The 20,375-nt window shown below is 41.1% G+C and overlaps 1 protein-coding gene across 5 annotated transcripts in view; it reads right to left on the minus strand.

The window, feature by feature from the left end:
• MMS22L (MMS22 like, DNA repair protein) overlaps window positions 1-20,375 on the minus strand; it is a 135,222-nt gene that overhangs the window by 16,679 nt on the left and 98,168 nt on the right. For all 5 annotated transcript variants that reach the window (XM_053287582.1, XM_053287579.1, XM_053287581.1 and 2 more), the window contains 4 exons: window positions 16,322-16,491; window positions 6,002-6,216; window positions 5,454-5,620; window positions 2,052-2,148 (listed from right to left, as the gene is read on the minus strand). In XM_053287582.1, coding sequence (XP_053143557.1) covers window positions 2,052-2,148; window positions 5,454-5,620; window positions 6,002-6,216; window positions 16,322-16,491 — 649 coding nt within the window. The remainder of the gene's footprint in view (window positions 1-2,051; window positions 2,149-5,453; window positions 5,621-6,001; window positions 6,217-16,321; window positions 16,492-20,375) is intronic.

Below are 20,375 nucleotides of genomic sequence, written 5' to 3' on the forward strand. Positions count from 1 at the left end.
CCCACCCATAGAATATCCCTCTGATCCGAACAAAACACCAAATTGAGTGTGTGGCCGGCAACATGGGTTGGTCCTAAAATTAATTGGGATAGGCCCATAGTTGTCTTGGCCACTATGAACTCCTGAGCTGCACCAGACAAATAAGCCTCACAATGGATATTGAAGTCCCCCAGCACTAAACGTCTCGGTGACTCCAGCACCAACTCTGAGACCAGCTCTGTCAGCTCAGTTAGGGAGTCAGTTGGGCAGCGGGTGGATGGTACACCAACAGAATCCCCAATCTATCCCTAGTTCCCAGCCTCATGAATAAACACTCAATATAAGTCACTTGTCGCACAGGGGCCTTGGTAAGAGAAATTGTATTCTTATGGGCCACAGCCACTCCACACACCTCCACCTCCCACTTCCCCTAGTCTGCTCCACAACAGAGTAGCCTGGTGGGAGAAGCTGGGCCCAAACTGTACCACTAGCCTCCCCCATCTAGGTCTCAGTTATACAAGCCAGGTCGGCTCCCTCACCCATGATCAAGTCATGGATGATTTTGGTCTTATTCTGAACCAACCTGGCATTGCAGAGGAGCAAGGCTAGGTTCTGTGGGTAGTTGGAACTGCTCCCCTAAGCCAGAGAGATGACAGGGCAGCCGGAAGTGGAAATAGTTACTAAATCACTAGTTTCCCTTCCCCTGTAATGGCTAGCTGCTCTGTCAATGCCAGTTCTTCTATTCCCCACCACAACAGTAATAGCTGCCCCAGAACTGCGGGATGCATCCCCCGCATCACCCTGAGTAAGAGAACCCAAACACATTACAACAAAATGCCTGGCACAACCCAATAAAAGGAGGACTAATAAACTTCAACCCAGACTTCCAACCCACCTTGATATAACTTCCTCCCCAGACCCCAGTCCCACACCAAAGGCCGGCCCCCTTTGGTGGCTGCCTACAACCAGCCATGCCTCCGGCACTCCCTCCGTCCTTATAAGCAACCAAAACCCAGAGTCACCCCTCTCATAGGTGGCTCCAAACTGGGGCAGATGAAATTAGTGCCCACTGGTGGAGTTGTCAAGCACTCAAAAAAGAAATGAAGAAGCAGTGCAGCAAACCTGCTTCTTGTTTTATGTTTTATAATTTTTGTTTAATTATTAATTGATTTTAATGGTGTTTTAATGTAAACCGCCCTGAGCCTTTTGGAAGGGCGGTATAAAAGTTTTAATAATAAATAATAATAAATAATAAATAAATAAACCAACAGCGAGGCTGAGCCGGTGTCCTAGCTATCCAAGCTGGGCTAGACTGCCATGTGCTGAAGGGTTTCAAAAGCAGGGTAAGCGAAACGGGAATATTGGCAATAGAGCTCAATGATTGTTTGAAACTGTCTTGAAGTCACAGAATTCTAGTCGTCTAGTCCTGGGGCAACTATATAAGGATTAGGTTCAAAGTACAGGACAGCATTCCCTCAAAAACATTATAAAACAACCTTAAAGAACGGAACCCACCTATCATTTGAACAGGTGCCAAAGAATGCCTGTATATGCCCAATCAAAGTGTCCATCCAGACCCAATAGGAACTCCAAATAATTGTGAGGAACCCAAGACTCTTACAGAAAAATCCCTTAAGGGTTTCAAAAATTGTTGACTCACCCAAGGGGAACAAATATACTATGATGACATGATGATGTCAGATAACATGTGGGAAATGATGCTACATGATATGGAGGAGAGTAACAACCCTGTTCCATATGTAGCAAGCAATTCTGCCTTAATTCAGTCTGCCTGTAATTCTCTCGTTCTATGGCTGCAACTTCCCCGCCTCCTAAAATTACATTAAAGTCTACATAAAAGGTGTGTGGCGGCGGGAGATGTATGTGCTTCCTTCTGAACGGTTTCCTTCTTGTTGGCCAATCCATATATGACAAGCCACTGCCAAGAATGGGAAGTACTATAAACAATCAACATCAAATTATGTCAGGGATAATGAGTTGCTTAAAAGAACATGGTTTCTGTCAAACGCCTTGCAATTGTTTCATTGCCAACTGGCCAGTCTTCTAGTTACCTAAACACAGAAGTCAGCTGGGTGGCAAGCTTTCCTCCTGACCCCGCTTGGCAGCCTTCTACCATGCACTGCAGAATCTCCGTAGACAGTTTTTTAACTGTAAGAGACAAATCACGTAAATCCTTCAAACACACCATCTGGAATGTAGTTTTTGGACTATATATTCGGATTTCTTTGTTTTTGTTTAGAGTGGCACAGTCTTAACCTGATGTAAAAAGCTTACAGGAAAGGCACCATTAAATCAGAATGCCTTGAAAAATAACAGAATAAAAAAATAATTGCAACGGATTTAGGCTGCAATTCTATGTATACCTTACATGGGAATAAACTCTACTAAACTCAATAGGTTGTATCCAGAGGTCCCCTTTCCCCAGATGAAGATGCTAAAAGAAGAGAACCTTTGGATACTACTGCCAGGAATTTACTTTTGAGCACACATTCCCAAGGTTGGACTATGAACCATACTTTATTGGCTGGCATGCTATGTAGCTGTATGGTGACAGAATAGGCGCTGTGGGCCCTCAGGAAACCTTCAGAGTCCCATAAAGGTAAAGTGTGCCATCAAGTCAATTCTGACTCCTGGCGCCCATAGAGCTCTGTGGTACTCTTTGGTAGAATACAGGAGGGGTATGTCATTGCCTCCTCCTGTGCAGTATGAGATGATGCCTTTCAGCATCTTCCTATATCACTGCTGCCTGATATAGTACCAGCGGGGATTCGAACTGGCAACCTTCTGCTTGTTAGTCAAGCATTTCCCCGCTGCACCACTTAAGGTGATTCAGAGTCCCGATGCTGAAAGATTATTACACAGTGGACTGGGAGCGATTTTCACAATTCTACTCTCACTCAAAAGCCCTTTCCACTTGCATAAATCTGTTCCTGAGAAATACACAGTGCTCAGGATAGTATGCAAGTGGACAGGGCTTTTGGAGGAAGGGGAGAGTTGTAAAAAATTGCTCCCATTCAACTGCATACGAATCGTTCAGAACAGGGACTCTAAAGGTTTCCTGTGGACTTACAGCCCTTCTTCCATCTCCATATGACTGTGCATAATGCCAGCTGTTCTTAAGAACATAAGAACAGCCCTGCTGGATCAGGCCCAAGGCCCATCTAGTCCAGCATCCTGTTTCACACAGTGGCCCACCAGATGCCACTGGCAGCCACAGATGACAGTGGTGTGAAGTTCTTGAAGTATGGGGGAGCTTCTCCTCCTTCGTTAAGCTGCTCTGGAAGCAAACCCATACAACTCTGGCTGCCATCCACACATAGTGCTTGGAATACAGGAACAATGATGCATCTTCCCCAGTTACACCCCTCCAACACATGCTGGAAGCTGGGAAAGAGAAGGGGGGGGAAATCCATACTCCAAGTCTCATATATGTGCATTTAATTTCAGCTCAAAGCTGCAGTGAGTTTTCTTCATCACAGAAGGCATGTTGGTAGACCAAATCCAAACTAAGTTCAGTTAGGGAACATAGGAAGCTGCAATATACTGACTCAGATCATTGGTCCATCTAGTTCAGTATTGTCTACATAGACTAGCAGCAGCTTCTCTAAGGTTGCAGGCAGAAGTCTCTCTCAGTCCTATCTGGAGATGCCAGGGAGGGGACCTGGGACCTTTTGAATGCAGATGCTCTTCCCAGAGTGGCTCCATCCCATAAGGGAATATTTTACAGTATTCACACATGCAGTCTCCCATTCAAATGAAAACCAGGGTGGACCCTACTTAGCAAAGGGGACTATTTATGCTTGCTACCACAAGACCAGCTCTCCTCTCTTAACTAATTTGAAATTAATTAATGGGAGTTGAAATTAATTAAGTGGAAGTTAATGGGAGTTTTGTTAGCCATAACTAACACGTCTCTTTGATTTCAATGTTGCTTAGCCATGACTAATGAATCTGGAAGTTGCCCACCCACCTAGCCCATTTCAGCTGCAGTACCAAAGAGCACAACAAGCTTCTTGGGCAGTCCGGGTTACATACACAGCTTAAGAAGCTAACACATTCCTTGGCTGCCAGCTGGCCATCAGTGAACTACAGCAGTGGTTATCAACTGGTGGTACACATATTACCAGTGGGACACAGAAATAGTCTAGGTGGGATGCAGGGTTTTCATGAAAATTACTAAAGCCTCCTTCAGATGTTATAAAATGGAGGCTGTACTCAAGAACAGCCTCTGAAAAGAAAACAGAAGTCCCACCCAGCTGTCAATCACTCTCCCCTACCGGGCAGTTGCATCACGCTTACAGCCTGTCTGAAGTGGTGAAGGCTGTAAGTGCGCTAGAGGGTGACTGCATGATTGGGATATGCTTACAGCCTGTAAACATAAATATTCATCTCAGAAACACTGGTAACATGTAAGATAGGAGAGATTGAGAACCACTGAGCTACAGTATAGGCCAGAAATTTCTCTCATATATCTTTCTTCGAAAGCCACCATGGACAAAAATATTTCACAAGCTCCTCTTGGAGAACTGTCTCCTTAATTTCTCTTAAGAGTTACAAATTGTTCATCGTAAATTAAACAATATATCTTTGTTTAACTGAAAGTTATTTTCTTTTGTTCTGTCCTAGCAGAAATTGCAAGCAATTGTTCTCTCTCCCAGCGGCTGACATGACTAATGCAACAAAGGACGTGTATGCGCAGCTGCCACATTCAAATCTAAAGTAGTGCGGATGCTCATGTTTGAAGGGGACAATTTTCATCAGCCTCCCCTTCTCTCTGACATGCTCTGTGCCTCCTGAAAATATGTCCCTGAGGGTTGGGCAGCCCCCAGGGACATATTTTCAGAGGCATAATGCTTCACAGGGAAGGTGAGTTGGATGGAAATCACACTCACACAAATGCCCATGCTCTTTTAGTCTGGAACACAGCAGCTGCACATGCATTGCTTAAGGTATTGGCCAGTGAGAGATACTATCAAGATATTTCCCTTCCCGTGTATTTTTTAGGATAACTCTACCCAGTACCTTCAGGCTGCTGGACTTTTAAACTTCTCTGGCTATTAGATTGAGGATACTTCAAAAGGCATCACTGGCCAATTACAAGGCACTATTTCCTAGTCAAAGAATCTGCAGCTTCAGCTAGCCTGAAGGCAAGTTACTAAATGTGCAATCTGATAATTTTTGAGACAAGCTGAACAGAAGGCAAAAGCATAATAGACACCAGTAAGGAAGCTTTTAATCACCACCTTGATCAAACGATCTGCATTTTGTAAGAGACTTACAGTACAAACGTGAAAACTACTCCAATACCTGGTAGGTAGGAATGCCTGTCTCCATAAAGCAGGGACCATTTTTTGCTCATGCTTTAAGGTGCAATCTATATTGGTGGCAATGTATAGGTATATAACACAAGACAACAGTTAAAAAGTTCCCAATAAAAAAGTTCCCAAACTTACCTTGTGGTTCATTAATCAACACAAGGCATTTCAACACAGAAGGGAGGAGCAGCTCAATATCACACGTCTCAGTGCTCTTTGTCTTCTGAAGTACTTCAAGAACAAAAGCTAGAACAGATGCCAGGCGAGGAGGAGGAGCATGACCTTTGAACTGTAGGTAATTTTCACTGGAAGGAAAAAAGAAAGGGTCCAATAATAAATCAATCATGCCTTTCTCTTATTCTTTAGAATAAATAATGACACCATGACAAATATGTGGCAATTAATGCTTATTTGCTTCCTCTTGAGATGCGATAAAACTAATCTCTATATCCCTATTTTATCTTCCATCCAATGCTTCTAATCAACATATTGGATAGGACCACACCAGTCCAATATTTTTTTTCCTGTTGTATCGAATCTTCCTGTGTCTAACAGAAGGGGTGTAGCCTTGAGTGATATTTTGTTACTCTTTCTACTGTAAAAGTAACACAAGTTCTCTCATGAATGAAACCTGTGGAAAATTTAAAGATTAAAAACTCTTTTAATTTAAAGATTAAAAACATTACCAAATGACTTGTGTAGTAGCTTTACGTAGATGTGAAGTTGCTGAGATGGTGGTGGCAGAACTGCATATTGTCAGCAAAATCGGGTGTTGTCCAGTTCGAGAAGTAGAAGGCGATGAAGGAAGAAATCGTCCCAAGTATTGCTGAATAATATTACCTAGCAACTGGTTCAAATAGGCACCTTGAGTCTGGGACTGGTAACATATAAGGGACAAGCCCTACAAAAAGAAGGTCCATAAAAAAAATGAACACCAGAATTCATCATCATTCATCGTGTAACTAATCCAGTTCTTAATGCCCAAAACTAAATGGTATATGTTGTCACTGGCTACATAATGGTGACTATGGCTTACACCATAACACACTATCAAAATGCCATTAATTTTCAAAACAAATGCAGATGTTTTACTTAAAAGAGGCACTTTTGAAACCTTGTAAAGATAATGGGAAATGTGTGAATAAATGCTTAACAGCATAATGCTGGAGTCACAACATAAGATACTTGTTTTGAATGACATTTTGGGGTATGTCTGACAGGAAATGCATTTGTGTTAATTACAGTAAAGTAAAGTGGGTATAAATTAATCCCTAGAAGCAGCAAGCACACTCCAATGAAGTAAAAGAAATATTATTAGCAAGAAATAAAGTATTTCATGGGATAGAGATCCTTGTGTTAAGTTGTGGTATCAGCTGTTCTACTAGGCCACTACTAATTACCTTGCTGGCAAATATATATTTTTAAATACCTTTATTTTCCACAAATAATATAAATATGTGTTACTTTAAGTAAAAGTATTTACTACTAAATAGAAAATTTAAATAGCAATAGCAATAGCAATAGCAATAGCAATAGCACTTACATTTATATACCGCTCTATAGCCAGAGCTCTCTAAGCGGTTTACAATGATTTAGCATATTGCCCCCAACATTCTGGGTACTCATTTTACCGACCTCGGAAGGATGGAAGGCTGAGTCAACCTTGAGCCTAAATAGTGTTTAGCAAAAGGTTCCTTGACACGATATACCTAAAATAGAAGGTATGTCGTGTCAAGAAACCTTTTGCTAAACACCCCAGTATTGTTAGGTTTGAACATAAACACAACACAACATAACACAAGCTTTTAATTCTAAAATTCTGACACACATAAACTACCCCCACACCTCTTATGACTAGTACCATTCCCTAAAATATAAGCAGATTTATTATGTATCATTACAGATACTTAATACTTAGCATTCCTAGGTTACCTTTTCAGTATTCATTTTTGGGCTTTTTATTTTTCTCATTTTACATGAGGGTGTTTTTTTAAAAAGCTGGAGTTAAGGCGGTTTTCTGTTCGTGACTTTTTGTTTGTTCTATGCATTTCCCCCCTCCTATCTGTATAAACAGATTTCTTTGAGAGCACTTCCCGAGATTGACAGGAAGGGAGGTAAATCATGAGTCTCCTGTCATAAGGGGTCATTACTGGAGAATTCATAAAGACTCTGGCTTGGAATTCACACTAGCACAATGGTCAAGCATCAATAACAAAGGAAAAATATCCTGTCAGGCATGTGGATTAGCAGAAGTGTGCTTTAACAGCTACTGTAGATGAAAATTTATCTTTAATTTAATATCACTTCAGTAATCCATATCAAAATTGTTTAATGTTTGGAAGGGCGGTATAGAAATCGAATAAATACTACTAATAATAATAATAACCCCCAGTGAGGCACTACCTTGGCGTGGTTGTGGGGCTTGTGTGCTCTGAGGAAGGTGAGAGCTATGCCAGAGGTCCAACCATACTGGACAGGTCTCACCAGAGGAGCCGGACAAAGAGTGCCTCTCCCATCAACAATATGGTGAGGCGTAACTTTAATAAACCTATACCGGATCGGTCGTCGCCCGGGTCAACAAGGACCGCGCCAGTTGCTATAGTCCCTGGACATCTGGTGGCAATTGGGCAACAGGACTCAGGATCTTCAGTTGAGCAACCGGGGCTGGAGACTGCAAGGTTACTGGAAGAAACGTCGCTTAACCGAAAAAAATATACGAAAACTGCCAACAAAGAAATAATGATCTGCTATTACAAGTCTAGTCCAACTAGAAGAGGTTATTTAAAAAGAATGTACCAAATTTGGAAAGAGAAGCATCCAGACACAGAAATAACAGAACAAAGGCTAGCAGACCAGAGAAGATACATAATAAGAAATAAAGTATTCACAGGAGTTGAGCTGGAAGAACTGGAAAGAGCAACACAGGCTCCAGATATGGAAGAAGAATTACCACCAATTGAAGAAGTTGCTCAGGCGCAGGTGGAGGAGGTGTTGGAAATTGAGGATGCCACTGTTACTGAACTGTTTCAAAATCAAAACCAGGCAACCGCCCCTTTGCCTTCACCTCAAAAACCCAAATGCCATTTAACAGAAAAGCAACAAGAACTAAAGCAAAAAATAACTGAGCACATGAACCAAACAACCACCAGGGTTTGACTTCCAGCTCTAAAAACAGTTGCCAAAAAACAACTCGCTCAGGCATTAAAAGATGTCAATGCTGCACTTGCAGAAATAACAACCAAGAATTTGCAAGAAACAAACCAACTAATGTTGGTGAGCCCCTGGTGGATGAGCCCCTGGTTGGTGAGCCCCTGGTGGATAATGTTGATGAGCCCCTGGTGGCGCAGTGGTAAAACTGCCGCCCTGTAACCAGAAGGTTACAAGTTCTATCCTGACCTCAAGTTCTATCTAGAAGGTTACAAGTTCTATCCTGGCTCAAGGTTGACTCAGCCTTCCATCCTTCCGAGGTCGGTAAAATGAGTACCCAGAATGTTGGGGGCAATATGCTAAATCATTGTAAACCAATTAGAGAGCTTCGGCTATAGAGTGGTATATAAATGTAAGTGCTATTGCTATTGCTAATGTACAGTACAGCAACAATAACAACACAAGAGCTCGAATATAAGATCAGTGGACCTGTAAAAAAAAAGAAAGCAGTACATCACCTAAATGGAAGATTAGATTAGAAAATAAAATCTCCAGCCTTAGATCAGATGCTAGTAAATTGAAAGATATGAAAGACAAGAAGCTGAAGAATGAAAACACCAAACAGTATCTGATCCAAAAATACCACCTAGATTCAAGGAAAATTAGAGAAGTCCTGGAAATAATAAAGCAGCAAATAACAGCAGTGTCAAAGAAGATTAGCAGAAACGAAGCCAGAATTACACAACACAGGCAGAATCTCCAATTCCAGTCGAATCAGAGACGTTTCTACCAAGGCATAGAAGGAGAAACTGCAAGAAACCTAGAAACGCCAAATAAAGAAGAAACAGTGCAATTCTGGGGGAAATTATGGGACAATCCAATAGATTATAATAAAAAAGCAGGCTGGATGAAAGATGTCAAAAAATGTAACCAACAAATGCAAGATCTAATAATAACACCAGAATTAATAAATGAAAGAGCAAAGAAAATTAAAAATTGGACTGCGCCAGGCGACGATGAACTGCATGGCTTTTGGCTTAAACACCTAACAAGCCTTCATAAACAACTATCAAAACAGTTCAATCACATTATGAAAGGCGGTGATATTGAACAATGGCTAACAACTGGGAAAACTCATCTCATCATGAAAGACCCAGCAAAAGGTGCAGTTCCAAGTAATTATAGACAATAACCTGCCTGCCAACCATGTTCAAATTATTAACTGGAATAATAGCAGATGAAGTGATGCAACACTTATTAACTAACAAACAGCTTCCAGTTGAACAGAAAGGAAATTGCCTGAACACCAGAGGCACAAAAGACCAGCTGCTGATTGACAAAATGATTTTAGAAAACTGCAAGAGAAGAAAAAAAAATCTAAGTGTTGCATGGATTGACTACAAGAAAGCCTTCGATTCATTGCCTCACACATGGATACTAAAATGTTTAGAAACAACTGGTGTCAGCAAAAACATTCAGATATTTATAAAAAAAAGCAATGAGCATGTGGAGTACACAGTTAACAATCAATGCCGAGACACTTGGACAGGTTAGCATTAGAAGAGGCATTTTCCAAGGGGACTCACTATCCCCTCTGTTGTTTATAATTGCCATGACCCCACTTTCACAAATACTAAACAAAACAGGCCTCGGATACCAAACACCTAAAACATCAAGTCAAATCAACCATCTGCTGTACATGATGTTGTATGGAAAGTCCCAGTCAGAAATCGAATCACTGCTAAACACTGTCCGTATATTCAGTAGCGACATAGCAATGGAGTTTGGGCTAGACAGGTGTGCTGCATTAATAATGAACAGAGGGAAAATAAGAAAAACAGAAGGAATAGAACTGCCCAGTGGAAGCAACATCAAGAACCTGAAAGAGAAAGAACATTACAAATACTTGGGCATTCTCCAGGCAGATAAGATCTCACACACTGAAGTTAAAAGAAAAATTGGAAGTGAATACATCAGGAGAGTTAGAAAAATCCTCAAGTCCAAACTCAATGGCGGAAACACCATACAAGCCATAAACACCTGGGCTATACTTGTTATCAGATACACTACAGGAATAATAGACTGGACCCAGGCAGAGCTAGAGACGCTGGATCGTAAGACCAGGAAAATCATGACAATCAATCATGCTCTGCACCCCCGCAGTGATGTAGATAGGCTATACCTCCCTCGCAGCTCAGGTGGAAGAGGAATGCTGCAAGTCCATCAAACAGTAGAGGAGGAGAAAAGAGGCCTTGAAGAATATATCAAGGACAGTGAAGAAGATGCACTTCAAATGGTCAATAATGCGAAACTATTCAACACCAATGAAAAAAAGCAGGCCTACAAGAAAGAACAAGTCAAGAACCGAGCAGAAACTTGGATAAATAAGCCCCTGCATGGTCAATATTTGCACAAGATAAGTGGAAAATCAGACATCACCAAGACCTGGCAATGGCTTAAGAAGGGCAACTTGAAGAAAGAAACTGAGGGTTTAATACTGGCTGCGCAAGAACAGGCACTAAGAACAAATGCAATAAGAGCAAAAGTCGAAAAATCCACAACAAACAGCAAGTGCCGCCTTTGTAAAGAAGCTGATGAAACCGTGGACCACCTAATCAGCTGTTGTAAAAAGATCGCATAGACTGACTACAAACAAAGGCATGACAAGGTAGCAGGGATGATACACTGGAACATCTGCAAAAAATACAAGCTACCTGTAGCCAAAAATTGGTGGGACCATCAAATTGAAAAAGCGGTCGAAAATGAAGATGTAAAAATATTATGGGACTTCCGACTACAAACAGACAAACTTCTGCCACACAATACATCAGATATAACTGTAGTCGAGAAGAAAGAAAAACAAGTTAAAATAATTGAAGATTGGCAGATAAAAATTTTGGAATATGCGGAGATGGCAAAACTTACAACATTGATAAGAGATCAAAGCTTAGAATGTTTTAACGAAGATTGGAAACAATTTTTGTTGTATTTAAAGAACTATTTTCTTACTATGGATTTTACAGCAGGATTTGAAATTTAATAATAATTGCAGGTTGGGTAGATTAATTGTGTTTGTAAGGGTTTAAATTTATGTTTTGAATTATTATAGCAATGGTAAATTTTATAGCTGATGATTCACGAAGAGATGTGAGTGGGAGGTCCACTTTTGTTTATTTGTTATGAATGTTAATATTACTATAGTTAAAATCAATAAAAATTGAATTTGAAAAAAAAAAGTTAAAATAATCGACATAGCAACACCAGGGGATAGCAGAATACAGGGTAGAAGAAAAAGAAATAGAAAAAATCACAAAATACAAAGATCTACAAATTGAAATTGAAAGGCTGTGGCAGAATAAGACCAAAATAATCCCAGTGGTAATTGGCGCCCTAGGTGCAATTCCAAAAGACCTTGAGGAGCACCTCAACACCATAGGGGCCACAGAAATCACCATCAGTCAGTTACAAAAAGCAACTTTACAGGGGACAGCCTATATTCTGCGACGATATCTATAATAACAGCAACAAAACTGATAACAAAATCTAGCCATCCCACGTCCTTGGGAAGGACTCGATGTCTGGATAAAACAAACCAGTCAACAACACCTGTCTGACTGTGTAAACAAGAAATAATAATAATAATAATGGTGATGATGATGATGATGTTGTTTGGAATGATAGGTCAAATATGAAAGTGTAAACAGTTTTGTTTACAAATACGCATAGGATTATGGATTTAGAGATATAGAAAACTGCCAGCACCATTAGCAGGGATTATCTAAATATGGAATGGCAAGACCATCAATTTTGGAAATCTCACGAAAGAAGGATAATTTTTTTAGTCAAGGACCTGTTCGATAAACTAATAATATGCTAGACATGTTTGTTTTCAAGATAGACAAATCTCTCAACAAATTACACTTTGGAATTAATGTTGAAAATTTAGATATAAAATTTAAAAAAAAATTAGCCAACATACGTTGGCCAAATATATTGGAAAACCACACCATACTAATATATGGTAGTACAGGTTTATAAATAGCTACTTATTGATAGGCAACGTTGCCTCCAGGCAAGCATAAAGCAGATGAGTAACCTCTATAAACTTACTTTCGTCCATATATCTAGAGGAGATTGTAGGTCTACTGCGAGTACTATGAAGTCCACTTCTAGTATAGACTTATTACTGATCCAAGAGATTGTGATTAATGTAAAAACTCAGAATTCTTTGTGCTTTATGCTCTCCCTCCCCAGGCAGCTTATTCACAACACTTCAATGGCCTTCCATTTGGGAATCACAGCCTTAGCTACCACGAAAGGAAGCCAAGAGTTCTGTGAAAAATTAACTACAATAGTTCAGAGATAATGCCACACATCGGTTTATCTGAACTGGCTTACAAATTTTCATTTTTTACAAGTTAGGAAATATCATAAAACAACATAAACCTTGCTATGTTATTTTTTTCTAGCACAATGTTCTTATTCTGCACTACTTTTTCTATGGTTTTTTCTTTTATTTTTAAATAAAACGAAAAGATTAAGTATCAAGCAGTGATTCAATTCATAACTACAATTAGCAGAATTATAGTTTAGGTGGCCCTAGCAGTGGCGCAGTAGGGAAATGACTTGATTAGCAAGCCAGAGGTTGCCAGTTCAAATCCCCGCTGGTATGTTTCCCAGACTATGGGAAACACCTATATCAGGCAGCAGCGATATAGGAAGATGCTGAAAGGCATCATCTCATACAGCGCAGGAGACGGCAATGGTAAACCTCTCTAAAGACAACCACAGGGCTCTGTGGTCAACAGAAGTTGACACTGACTTGACGGCACACTTTACTTTACTGTATTGTGTGAGCATGGTTTAGAAGCTACAAGTGCTGAGCTGTTTAACAAGCAGCAAGTGTCTGCTGGTAATTTAGTACAGGGGGAAAAGTTGGAAGAAGCTTTTGGAAAAGGAAATGGCCAAGTCAGTCAAATCTTCCAAGAAAACATAGGAAGCTGCCTTATCAGACTGAGTGGCAGCAACTTCGAGGTTTCAGGCAGGAGTCTTTCCCAGCCCTATCTGGAGATGCCAGGGATTGAACCTGGGACCTTCTTCATGCAAAGCAGATGCTCTATCACAGAGGCATAAAGACTAAACAACTGCAATGTACTATAGGTGGCACTCTCTTTGGCTACTTGGAAATATTAATTGGTGCAAAATATGGCAGCAAGGATATTGACTAGTACTGGCTGTCAGGAATCTTTCACCATGTTGATTTCTAGACACAGTTAGAAATACTGGTTTTAATCTTTAAAGCTCTATATGACTTGGGGCCAGGATACTTGAAGGGCCATCTTCTTCTGTACTAAGCAGCTCGCAACAAGGGAAAGGGTATTTTCATATTTGTGGAATATGCTCTCCAAGAGGCTTGTATGACAACATGTGATGCTAGGTTAAAACCATTTTCTTTGCCCAGGCATTTGTGATGTTTTTGTTTTAAATTGAACAGTGATCTGATGGCAATTTTTATACTGAATTATCTTTATTGCTGTTTTAACCAGTGTTTTGCTTTATTATACCTTTATGCTTTAACTCAGGGGTCAGACCTTTTGATGCTGTGGCCCCCTAAAAGCAGAGGTTCTCAGACTGTGGGTAGGGATTGCTCAAAAGGGATGCAGTTAATTTTAAAAGGGTTCAGTTGTCAGAAGGGAACTGTTGGGAGATAGAGGCCTTACCCAGTGCCTCCAAGTGTGGGGCCAGGCGTGGCAATGGGGAGACAGGAGACAATTACTCAGCTCTTCCACCACTCACAAAGCCGAAGTCAAGCACAGTGATGGCACTTCTCTGGCCAATGTGCTGAAAGAGTGCCCTTTCGGAAGATGATCTTTGTCACTCTTGACCATCCTTATACCTCAGACATGGAGTAAGGCCCCTGGCTCCCAACCCCCTTTCAAGTTGCTTATGACCCACAATTTGAGTACCCATGCTTAAACTCCTTAATCTGCTGCTGCTATAATGATTCTATTGCTTTAAGTACTTTTGGGGGTTAATGATATTTTATTGAAAGTCTTTTCCAGTTTACAAAATAACACACAATTCCCTCCCTTCCCCCCGCACCCCACATGCACGCAAAGGAATTACAAAGTTAGCAAGCAGTACAATTCAGTGAGTATGGTTTGCCTAATTGTTTTATCAGTTAGGCAAACCATCCTGTTACCATTCAGTTGTTGGCTGCTTTTGAAATTTTTAAATCTGAAGAGCAGATTACAAATTCTTGAAATAAACAAGAAAGAAGAAACTAAACTACAGGCATGGATTGCATGGAACCATGCAGATAAAACCCAGAAGCTTGCCTGGAATATTATGCTAGGATCAAGCAACTAATATGAGGGAGCCAGTAACTTCTCAATACATAGAGCCATGCACACCACCATGTTACCATATATGTGCATCTGATATGTTCTAAATTCCTCCTTACCCTTGGCAGGATGATACGGACATCCAAGTTACCCCAGGCAAAGTAAATAAATGGCTCTGGGGTGAGCTAGCCATCTAGGTTCATTATTTCCATGCCATACATCTCCTTATGACAGAGTTGTAAAAGTGGCAACAGTTCAAATGTCTATATTTTACTTTATTTTAAAATATGATACGTGCTCCTTATTACACTTGTCTCTTTCTCCCTCCGACGTCTAAATGTAGATTGTGAGCTTCATGGTGAAAAGACCTTTCCTTTGTTTTGTTACTCTGTAAAGTATACTGACGGTTCTGTATGAACACCATCAACACTCTAGACCAGGCCTGCTCAACTTCGGCCCTCCTGCAGATGTTGGCCTACAATTCCCATAATTCCTGGCTATTGGCTGCTATGGCTGAGAATTATGGGAGTTGTAGTCCAAAAACAGCTGGGGGGCCTAAGTTGAGCAGGCCTGCTCTAGACCCTGCCTGACTGAAAAGCTGCTATGGGCAGCTTAGAATTTGTGCAAATATATGTAAAAAAAGGAAATTTTCTCATTCTCAAGGCACCATGTTGTGAAGCAAATGAAAGTAGCCTAGACTTTTCCAAATGTTGTAGTAGGTGTACATGTCATGCTGCAAGCAAGGGTATAAAATTACAATGGCATTTCATTCCTGGCACCTATATTGGAACTTCTAAGGCCAAATTCTCACTTTCCCAGGTCATGGTCAGCTTTCCAGCATTCCTAACAATCACAGCTAACTTAAAAAAAAAAAAAAATCTTAATTCTTACTAACCAACAACTATACTTCTAAATAATGGTCTATTCATATTAATCTGATAACATGCCATCTGTCAAACAGTGGTTTTCCAAGGTCACACAACCCCAGAATTTAATTTCCACTTCATATTTCTTAGTTGTTTTAAAAGAGACTATCAGGATGCTGACAGTATGTTCTCCCCATTAAGGAAGTGAACAAAAAGAAAAGTTGATCTATAATATGATATAACTTGTTATATGATATAACATGAGGATCCTACTCTTAAATTACCGGAACTGCAAACTCTTGACAAGCTATAGCAACAACACGCATTTTTCTTAAGTGCAGAAAATATTGTTGTTTGATCTCAGTGATTCCCTTAAGTCAAGTTTCAGAACAACTTAAGGATTGACTAGGTGCTGACTCTCATATTAGCAAGTGTTGCCAAACAGCAAGTGCTTCAGTCCAGAGTATAAAATGCTTTAAGGAAGGATATATATCTTTGCCAGATTCTGAGTGATCACCAATATCCACAAAGCCGTGGTCCACATTAAAGATCAACTGCTCAACAATATGTAAAAGCTTCACTGTCAGCCATTAGCTTCCCAAAGGTTCATTTTGTTCATTAGTAACAATATAAACATACATCCACACACCTCAAGAAAGATAGGAAGATTCTCCCGAATGGCAGACAACATCGCTGCAGGCAGTCCTTTGTCTTGCTGGAGCACAGCATGTGGCAAAAGCAAGCAATCTATTATGCGGAACAAGAGCTGTTGTGCTTTGGAAGTAACCAGGATAGGCGCCCAGGACTTCACAAGGTGACCTATTGAATAAAAATCAAACCCCAAAGACAAATTTGTAAGGGGAGTGGGGCGGTGGGGGGAAGAATCCAGGAAATAAACATGCAATTTGCCACTGGTAACTATAGCAACCAAGTTGTCTCATTTTCATATAGCCCACTTAATCTACCTGGAGAGAGAGAGAAGGCCCATTCACAGGTAGTAAATTGAGAGCTGTGAATTAGGGGCCAAAACTGTTGTGGCGTGAGAGCTCTATGATCCGATGTCACTATTTCCACCTCCATAAACTGCAAAGCAGCTGCAGGCAATTCAGATTTTGATTGAAGCAGTGGTACCAGGGGAGGAAGTGGTACTGTAACGCACAGAGCACCTTATGTGTCTTTTGATAAAAGGTTAGTATATGCTCCCTAGGACCATCATCCTATGCAAACAGGGGGGGAAACAACCTCAGAAAGTTGAGGATTTGAGGCACTATGCACAGACATTCTGTGGGTTCCTAATGATCTCATTCTGTTGCTGCTCGTCTGCTACTCAAAGAATTGGTAGAAAACAGCATTCCAAAAACTGCATGCACAGCAGTTATTACTATGCTATTACATGTGCATGCTCAATTACTACAGAAAGAAAAATGCAAAAGCCATTGTATTGCCACTATTAGCACATAAATATATAACTGCATTTGAGGAAAAATGCTGCCACCACATTTAGACAAACTATCTCTATTATTATTATTATGTAAGGCTATTTGGAATGCTACAAAATGGGAAAGACAATTCCCAATGAATCTTATAAACCAGCTTAAAGGCTTTCCATAACTTTCAATTGGACTTCACTGTGGCTCCATTTTTGCTGGATTAGTGCCCCAAGTGAATATCTGTAGTTAAATATAAAATCCCTACTTAGTTATACATGGTGTTGTGTCAGGATACTTACTGTAAATAATGAAAAAGGAAACCTTAAAAGAAAAAAAAATGTAGAGACTGAGAGGAATACAATGTATGAAAGATATAATCAAAGTAATAGAGATAATGGGGAAAACACAAAATTAAGGTTTTAGGAGAGTTTATAAAAGTCAACCTATCCTCTCAGCTGCCTATGTTCCTACTTTAATTTTGCAGAGTGGAACATAACAAACAGAGAAAGAGTGAGCACATAGCAATGGCTCCAGCAGTGCTACACTTGTTTTCCCCCCAACTACTCCATGAGAAGAGCTGAAATAAAAATGCACCCTTTGACCTAGACGAGTCTGTCCAATGGTCCTTACAACTGTCATTTACGGAAAGCTTTTTCATAGCTTAAAAACACTATTGTCTGACAATATCTGAAAAAAGAAAGCTGAGATTTATTTTAGCCAAAAGTGGGGGGACCCCATTAATTAAAGGGCAAGATCCAGATGAAATCTTTTTGAAATGAATGAAACTTAATGGTAGTAATTAGATGACTAACTTAAGGTAAATCTAAAAAACACCATCACAATTTATTGTACTACTGATCTTTAAGTGTTAAAAGGAATCTTTACAGCTATTAATTATACTGCAATTTACCCATGGATGCAGGAGGCCTCCATTTGAAAAGGAGAGTTCTCCCTTCAGGTGCAGTTCTCCGTTGAGCCACTTTACCCTGATTTTAATTCATCCTGCTATTCTTCCATCATGGAATTTATGGCAATATGCTTGGTGCTTCCTGGTGTCATTCATCCAGGGACTGGCCAGACCTGGACCTGCTTAGTTCTAGCAAGGTGGCACCTATTATGTGTCCTCAGATTACTTTTGCTCCTCTAGAGCCATGCAATATCAGGTTAGTGCTACAAACAGTCAGCCTGAACATATGTGAATGTTTTCTATTCCTTAACTCCGAGGAGCCCTCAAACATGTGAACAACGATCATAGTTTTAGCATATGCATTTTGGTTTCACTATAACCGTGATCTTACTGTTTTTCAAGCAGGGGCCACAATGGCAACCCCCCCCCCAACATTTCCCAGAGCACTGATCTTCTCACGGTACCATACTTTTCTCAGTGCTGGAAGGACCTTTTGAGAGAAAGAGAGAGCCTTCTCTTGTCTAGGAGTAGGAATGTGCACAAACCATTGGCTGGACAGTTCAGCAGTTGGGGGGGGGTTACCTTTAAGGAGTAGGGAGGGTGCCCTTACCCCCCCCCACACAATTTCCCCACTGGCGCTGCAACCAAATCCGCTGGCATACCTCCCTGCAGCCCCGGTCAGCTTAAACCGGAAGTGCTTGCTGCATGTGTCAGGCACTTCCAGTTTTAAGCTGATCAGGGTTGCAAGGAGGTACTCAGCAGCCCCACACTAGCAGTTTGGCAGCAGCACTGGCAGGGGGGGGTGTGTAAGGTAAAACCCGCCCCCCACGGCCAAACTGGTCTGAACACCAGTCAGTCCAGAGGTCTGGAAAAGCACTGCTGAACTGGTTTGTGCTCATCCCTATCTAGGAGGAAAGCACTGGGAAGGATCACACTTACAGCACTCTGTGCATGCTTCACAAGATGGTTTCCCTTAAAGGAGCCCCCCTCCCACAGGCACTGGACAAAGCACAGCACAACATGGTGGGAATGGAATTAAAATCAGGGTAAAGTGGCTCAACAGAGAACTGCACCTGAAGGGAGAACTCTTCTTTTCAAATGGAGGCCTCCTGCATCCCTGGGTAAATTGCAGTATAATTAAGTGCACCCTACCCCCGCCCTTAAAGTGCCAAGCCCGGGGCCTTTGAACTTTGAACCGGCTGCGGCGTTGGAACCAGTTTGGAGGCCTCTAAAATGGCCTCCAAACCAGTTCATGCATATCCCTAGTTAAAAGGTGCCTCTGCCAAGTTAGCAGGAGTAGCCAGTTACCAGCCAGTTTGAAAACATCCAGTTTTTTGGGCAAGGTATTCAAGTATGTAGCGGAGCCTCAATTCAAGTGACCTATGCTAGGAGCTAGAGATGGGATTCTGTCCTCTGTTGGTTATGCCAGGCTTCTCAGTGGCTTTGAATATCAAAGGCCATGGTAATGCCCCTGGTGGCGCAGTGGTAAAACTGCCGCCCTGTAACCAGAAGGTTACAAGTTCGATCCTGACCAGGGGCTCAAGGTTGACTCAGCCTTCCATCCTTCCGAGGTCGGTAAAATGAGTACCCAGAATGTTGGAGGCAATATGCTAAATCATTGTAAACCGCTTAGAGAGCTCCGGCTATAAAGCGGTATATAAATGTAAGTGCTATTGCTATTGCTATCCTTCTGGACTGCCTGCCTGGGATAGTAATAAAAGCACTGTTTTTCAGTGGCTCGAATCCTTCCTGAACAAGTAGGCTCTACAAGATGGTACTGGGGGACTTCTACTTGACATAGTCCTATGGTGTCCCAAAGAGTTCTATCTTGCCCCCATGCTGTTTTAATATCTACATTAAACCATTGGGAGAGCTCATCCAGGGGCTCGGTATGCTGACAAAACTCAGCTGTACATTTCTCTTTACCATCCCCAGCTGGAGAGGATGAGACTATCCTTAATCAGTGTTTGGAGTCAGTGATAGGCTGATGAAGGTGAACAAGCGAAATTAAATCCAGACTCCTGGTTCGGAGGCCCAGTGCTCTGGGACTGAATTGTTTCCCAGCCTGGGCAGAGTTTAACTACCCTTGAAAGAGCAGTTTCACAGCCTGGAGTGCTCCTGGACCCAGTCTTAGTCCTGGATACCTGGATATGCCCAGGTAACAGCTGTGTCCAGGAATGCATTCACCCCTATTTTTCTAAATAAACACAACATTATTACACAACGGAGTCTGCACTTTGTTGCACATTCTTATTAGCCATCACCATATGGTACGGAAGGTATCACTTCAAAATACACACAACTTAATTCCTAAAAGGCCTTTTGAAGTAGATGTTTTTTCCTAACTTTATCTTGGCTTCCTTGTA

The sequence above is a fragment of the Hemicordylus capensis genome, chromosome 1 (assembly GCF_027244095.1).
Source record: "Hemicordylus capensis ecotype Gifberg chromosome 1, rHemCap1.1.pri, whole genome shotgun sequence".
NCBI classification, from domain to species: domain Eukaryota; kingdom Metazoa; phylum Chordata; class Lepidosauria; order Squamata; family Cordylidae; genus Hemicordylus; species Hemicordylus capensis.